Source organism: Temnothorax longispinosus, unplaced genomic scaffold, assembly GCF_030848805.1.
Source record: "Temnothorax longispinosus isolate EJ_2023e unplaced genomic scaffold, Tlon_JGU_v1 HiC_scaffold_608, whole genome shotgun sequence".
NCBI lineage: Eukaryota > Metazoa > Arthropoda > Insecta > Hymenoptera > Formicidae > Temnothorax > Temnothorax longispinosus.
The window spans coordinates 1-6,370 of NW_027270460.1; the positions used below are offsets into that span (position 1 = coordinate 1).

The window sequence follows — 6,370 nt, forward strand, 5'->3', positions numbered from 1 at the left end:
AGACAATGCTCAGAAGGGGAAGGAATTTCTTAGAGAGCAATGGGGCCAAGCGGTCGCGAATTACACAGAATGAAAGTGGATTATCAACAAGCTGTGCAAGTTCAAATCAAGAATAGTAGAGAGGAAGTAATGAGCGCGGAGTATGTTATATGTAACGCTATTTTAACTAATTTTCTTTGTACAAAGAATCTCACTTCAGTCAAAGTCCTAGTGGCAAAATTTTACATAAACTGGTAATTGAATTAAAACAAAAATAATAGAGTATCTTTGTTCTTCACGATATGCATATATGTTAAATATAAAATTTCTTAAATGTTGGTGATATTGAGTCATTTTAGACGCTCGTACCTTACATTTTTACAGAATATAATCGTATAACGCCGTCACTGTTGAAATACTCAATACGATTTGAATATGATTTGATAGAAGTGGAACATCTTGTACTTTGATATTAACAACAATTCTATTATGACTTAAATTTTCACTTTTCTCGCATGCAGCCTCGCAGAAATTTTGTCTACAGATAGAAAAGCTTTGAACAATGATCAAATTTGCTGAACGAACTGCAGAAGGAGATCGATGTGATCAAGCCGAAACAACCCGTCGCTCCGGAAGAAACCTATAATCAAATATTTACGACAGCCGACATCTGTTAAGACATTCCCTGTAATAGTAATAAAACCATTTATGATAAATCAGAGGAATACGACGAGCGGTTGCGGGCGCTGAGAGAGGAACGCGAGTCCCTTTTAAAAACCGGAAATTACACGGTCGATGACGTAGTAATAAAAAAACTTGACACTGAGATTCGATCTTTACTGATGGTAAGCAGATAGCGAATTTATTTCCTGCTTGGTTTTCTTTGATTAACATCAATCTTTACATTTGAAGAGAAAGCATACACATCTCGAAACAACAATCTATGACATGTTGCAAGATAATTTATATACATTTGTATAAATAAATATTTTATTGAAATCTTTTTAATTCTTTTGTATTTATTATACTCTTTTAAAGTATGGAAGTACGTTTAGGGGAGCAAGATAGTCCGACAGCCATATCGGTCCTTCGTGAGTCTTATCTCGGTTCGCATCGTACCATTTTCCTTTAGGTAGATAGATATTGCGACTTTCGGCAGCCTCTATGGTCACTGGAGCAACTAGTATATTCTCTCCAAGAAGATATTCTGTAATTCGATTAAGCAGCAACATTCGATTATGTATTATTTACAGATCACCTCGTGTGTGCTTTCCAGATTTATCAAGAATATCTCTTTATAAATAAAATAAGTAATAGTTCATATGTTTGGCAAATCTGGAATACAATCTTTACATTGTTACAAACTCACCATCATTAATCTTGTGAGCTTCCGGGTCAAGCGGATCAATCCACCAAATAGGTGGATTTACCGGAGTGCCCTTTTCGACAGCCTGCTTCATGGCGTTTATAATTTCGTCGGTATAATTGGCGTGTAATTCGGTATACTCTCGGCAGATCTCAATGGTCTAATAAAATGCAGATGGATATTATTTTTTCGCTATGACGTATTTTGATTTAAGAAATGTATTCGTTAATCTATCGTACAGCTATTCATCCATTTCGAATAGAATTTTCCAGATTACTTACTTCATCGTCATATTCCCATGGCACGAAAGAATATTGCAACGACGGCATGAAAACGTTGGCCTGCAACCATCTAATGAATATCTCTTTGGATGGGTATTCCGTTCCGTTGAGCGAACCGTCCAGGTAGCCATTGCCGCCGATCATGTCCGGCAGCACGTGGACGTATCCGTTGAGATTCATCTGCAGCAGTGTCGTGATCAACGTGGGCAGACCGTTATTCCACGTCCACCTGGTGTCCTTGTCGATCATGCGAACGAATATCGGTAAATCCTGGCTGCGCCATCCCACCCGCACTTCAATGCTATTGTCGAAGTTGGCGGCGAGTGTACGAACATATTTTTCCGTGAATATACCTGGCTGCAACTCAGACGAGGCGTTCAGCTCCGCTACCTGCGGTAACCAGGACACCTCACCGGCATCGAACTTGAAGCTGTCAATGCCGAGGGCTTCAAGACGCTTTAATCGCGCCACCCACCATGCCACCGCCTTCGAATTCGTGAAATCAATCGTGGCGGCATCCGCACCTGAAGAAGACACATATAAATGGCATGAAAATAATTTACTAGAAGATTTGCTAATAAACGCCTAGGTGTTTTTTCTTTAATTTCAGGAACATCGTTTTTAAGCCTATTCTTACCCTGCCACCACGACATCTGAACCTTTCCCTCGAGATTTTTAACGAAGTAAGAGTTGTTTAGCGCGGTAGAGTACGCGGGCTCGCAGCCTCGGTTGATGAACGGATGTATCCACAGGGTGACGTTGAAGCCTTTGCTCTTCAGTCGTTTCGTGAGAGCGCGGACATCGGGAAACTTGACAGGATCGAACTCGGCGGAGCCGTAGCAGGTCTCCCAGTTGTCGTCAATCTCGATCTGACTGTTTTTGAAATTATGAGCGACGATCTCGTCCGCGTAGGCCTCGACCCTTTTCTCGGTGACGTTGACCTTGTACCTGGCCCAGGTGGACCATATGGGATGTTGGATCATCCGTTTGCTGGGGTGACCTTTTGGCTTACCCAGATGGTTTTCCACCGCGTGCTGATGAGCAATTTTCGGATTCGGGAAGACACCTAATGTGTAGTTGAGTTGGATGATGTCGCGATGCTGATAGGGTGCCTTATTCTTGGCGATCAGGCACAGATACTTATCCCGATAATTATTCTGATCGATGAATAGCGGATTTGTCTCGTTCACATAGATGTAAATCCCTTTACTGGATAGCCAGTAACGCTCGGCTAGTGCCATGTTTGCAGGATGCGTCGGCACATACGGCTCCTCCTGGAAATACATATTCTGTACGGGCCAGTCCTGGTAGCGAAGCTGCGGCCCACCGAACCATTGCGTGTCGTCAGTAAGCTGGAAACAATCGATGAGTTCACCGGCGGGATCGGTGACCGTACGGGTGATACTGACGGTTTCGCTGTTGGAATTAGTGTCAATGTTCGTAAACGTTCCGGGCGATTGACTCCTTGTGAAAAGGTAATTAACCATGTTCGTGCCGTCTGAAACAAATGTAGCATTCATTCAAGTAGCTTCTTCATTAGAATCTATAAAAATTAAACTGCGAAAGTATTAATTAACAAGAGAAAACATTAGCTTGCGACAATAATTAAAGAGATAACTTGGGAAACGAGCGCATATGTGTTGCAAAATTAATAGAAATTAGCAGAAAAATTTAACAAAGTAACATAAAAAATTATGTATTATATTATTACTCACCATCTTTTGTAAGATTGAGAACCGTGAGCTTATCATTAAATTCGTCTATCCTGAGAACGCCATTTTTGAAAGGAATTATTGAAACTGCTGTGGCAGCAGTGAAGAATAGCAGTATTATCAAAGAACGCATCGCTAAAACAATTATATTAATACGCAATTATATTAATTTTCTTAGATAATACAAATGTCTTAAAGAAACATTGCAAAAAAGTGTTTAGAAAAGATGCTGTGCAGATGTATAAGGTGCGTATATGTCTTTCATATACGTCGTTTATATTTTTGTCTGTTATTTGATTTTGATCCAAGAAACTCTATACTTACTGCTCCGTTCCAACGGTTGCATTTTGCTTAAACCATATCTGACGACTGAAGCAGCGTCGTTTACACCGTCGGCTTATATACACTTGCTCAACGACAGAAGTGCATCCCAGTGCATCCTGCTGATATTGTTATATCAGCACGAAGTTATATCAATCATGTCCAGTAAATAGATAACTAAAAATCGGATAATAAATCAGGTAATATACCTAGTTTTTATATTGTATTTAGAAGAGGATAACATTACTAGAAACATTACGCTTACGTAATGGTGTGATATCCAATTTCTAATTACCAATATCTCTGTAGAAGATCAAGTTGACTCAGCCACAAGACTTCATAAGAATAGAAAGTTAATGACAAATAGTCGGATACCTATTTTTTTATCAATGTTTTTAACCATTTTTCTCAACTTGACACATGGAATTAATATATTCAAGCCTTTAAACGACAAATAATGTTTCAATATTGTTTTAATTAATCGACTCGAACGGACCTTGTTTTCAACGAACATTGTTTTCTATTCGGTTATTACATGAATTTATTCATCATGATTCTTCGTAATTTTTAGCTTAATTCTCTCTTCCTCCTTATTAATTTTAATCTTGATTTTCTTATTCCTTTTTTATATTAAATTATTGTTTACTGAAGAAGTGTACAGTCAAAACATTAAAATTTTAATACTATTCTAAGTAAATTAGATTTTATTTTAAACCAACATCCTTATTGTGCTCATAAATTAGCCATTGACTTTCTTACATAACTTGATATATTTAATGTACGATAAGTTTTACTATCACAACATTATCATGATGTCAGGTATTTTTTGCGATGAGCACTATCTATGCATTCATTACTTATCTACAAAAATATGTCTCCAATAGATAGTAAATATGTAATAATTGTTAACTGTGGAGAAAACAAGTTCGGTCATAAGAAATCAAGAGAGATTACTGCAATATTAATTATCGCTCTTACGATTTAAACAAGATAACATTTAAAACAATGTATCTTATTATTTTACTTTGTTATATAAATTTATTATGCAACATTTATTAATTTATTATTCACCATTTTAATCCGAAGTAAAAAATATAGGACATTTCGAAATATCATGTTAAAGATACCAAATCGTATTTCGCTTGATACGCAGTAAGTTTTAACCTTGAATTAGACTATTAGAGAGAAGCAATTAAAAATACATCCGTTTTGTGCGACGCGATTATTCTGGCCAGTAGATCGTGCAATTGTTCAATAATAAAGACGAAAAAAAACTCGTCGAATTCATACAAATATACTATATTTGTATATTTTATACAACGACTATTATTTAACACAAACAATTAGTTTATTACAAAACTAAAAATGAGGAAGTTTATTATTCATCTTCCTGCTAATATTGTAACAAAGGTGAATAAAATATAAACAAGTGTTTTATTTTTACGGTGCTTTAATAAAATATCTCGGTAGTTTCTTTCTGTAATAAAACATTTATTTTCTATATTTACAAAATATAAAAATCTTGCTTTTCGCAGCTCTCGAGATAACCCTTTGCCTACGTAGTCGACTCTGATGTCATCAAGGAAAATCTTTTGTTCGGAATATCGATCGTGCGTATAATACCTCTCCCCAGAACATAAAAGTCCTCGATCATCGTTGATACGTTTAAGACGAGTTTACCGTCGGCGTCGAGTTTCCTGCAATTGGCGTCCGATACTTTGAAATCCTTACGCTCAAGAACGGTGGGTTTCAACAGAACGGCAATCACCGATCCACCATAAGTATCATGGAAAAACAAGGCGTACTCCCCATAACCGTCCTGAAAACGAAAGAGACCGTATAGAACGCTTCGAAATATTAGATATTTAATAATAATTAATTTAGACATTTAGCATCTAAATCATACAAGTTGTTTTTTTTTCTTTTTTAAAGGCGTATATGTATGCATCGATTCAATGAGATTTACAAATACTTTAATTGTTAACAACTTATTAATAAGTTATCCGAGATACTTACTCTTAAATCTTTCAAGAAACCTTGTACAGGATCAAAATCCACGACTGGAATCTTTTGAAGAGAATGAGTCTTGTACGGATGTAGATCTACGATTTTGGTTTTGCTAGGTACATCGACTGCCTGCAATCTTCTTGGAATCATACTTGACTTCAAATGTAATAAACAATCGTATTCCAAGAGCGGAGGACGGAACATTGGTTTTACATCCAGGACTGTGTCATTGAACAACAAGTTGTCGAATAATTTCAGCGATTCCTTTGCAAGCACGCTTATACGGTTTAAAATCAACTGCGACGGCGCTTTCCTGGTCCACAAGGATTTCTGTTGATCGTAAGGGGTAGATACGAATAAGGGTGGAAGAGAACTGCGAGCTGTACCAAATAATGTTTCTACGGCGACGATTTCTTCATCTGTGAAATTTAACATCATACATTCTCTTATATAACAAGGTCAGAAGCGATAATACAGATTTTGCAATAATATAAAATTTCAAGTGAGATTATTTCCGCTCGTTATCATCTTTATCTATCTATAGTCAACTTTGATTTTAGTATCAATTCATTTTTTCAATGAAGTGATAATTTCACGATAATGCATTACGGAAATTCACGTTTTAGAAAAATAGAAAAACAGAAAATAATTAAGATATGGACTTACTGGTCATTTCGCCATTGAAATTAACAATGACGGGATCA

At 36.7% G+C, this 6,370-nt stretch overlaps 2 protein-coding genes across 3 annotated transcripts; both read right to left on the reverse strand.

Annotated features, from left to right (window-relative positions):
• Positions 1-807: 807 nt before the first annotated feature.
• Positions 808-3,801, reverse strand: LOC139824844 (myogenesis-regulating glycosidase-like). Its single transcript, XM_071797401.1, has 6 exons — positions 3,663-3,801; positions 3,342-3,473; positions 2,264-3,124; positions 1,627-2,150; positions 1,349-1,505; positions 808-1,186 (listed from the first exon to the last, which is right to left on the reverse strand). Exons 1-6 carry the CDS (start codon positions 3,682-3,684, stop codon positions 1,002-1,004), a joined length of 1,881 nt encoding a protein of 626 aa, XP_071653502.1. The 5' UTR covers positions 3,685-3,801; the 3' UTR covers positions 808-1,001.
• Positions 3,802-5,076: 1,275 nt separating this feature from the next.
• LOC139824845 (nucleolar protein 6-like) lies at positions 5,077-6,364 on the reverse strand. Of its 2 annotated transcripts, XM_071797403.1 has the most exons (3): positions 6,333-6,364; positions 5,676-6,085; positions 5,077-5,478 (listed from the first exon to the last, which is right to left on the reverse strand). In XM_071797403.1, the coding sequence occupies exons 1-3, from the start codon at positions 6,337-6,339 to the stop codon at positions 5,215-5,217; spliced, it is 681 nt and encodes a 226-aa protein (XP_071653504.1). In that variant the 5' UTR covers positions 6,340-6,364; the 3' UTR covers positions 5,077-5,214. The 2 variants fall into 2 exon arrangements, with proteins under 2 accessions (XP_071653504.1, XP_071653503.1); XM_071797402.1 differs by lacking the exon at positions 6,333-6,364 and having other exon boundaries at positions 5,676-6,319.
• Between the last annotated feature and the right edge of the window lie 6 nt (positions 6,365-6,370).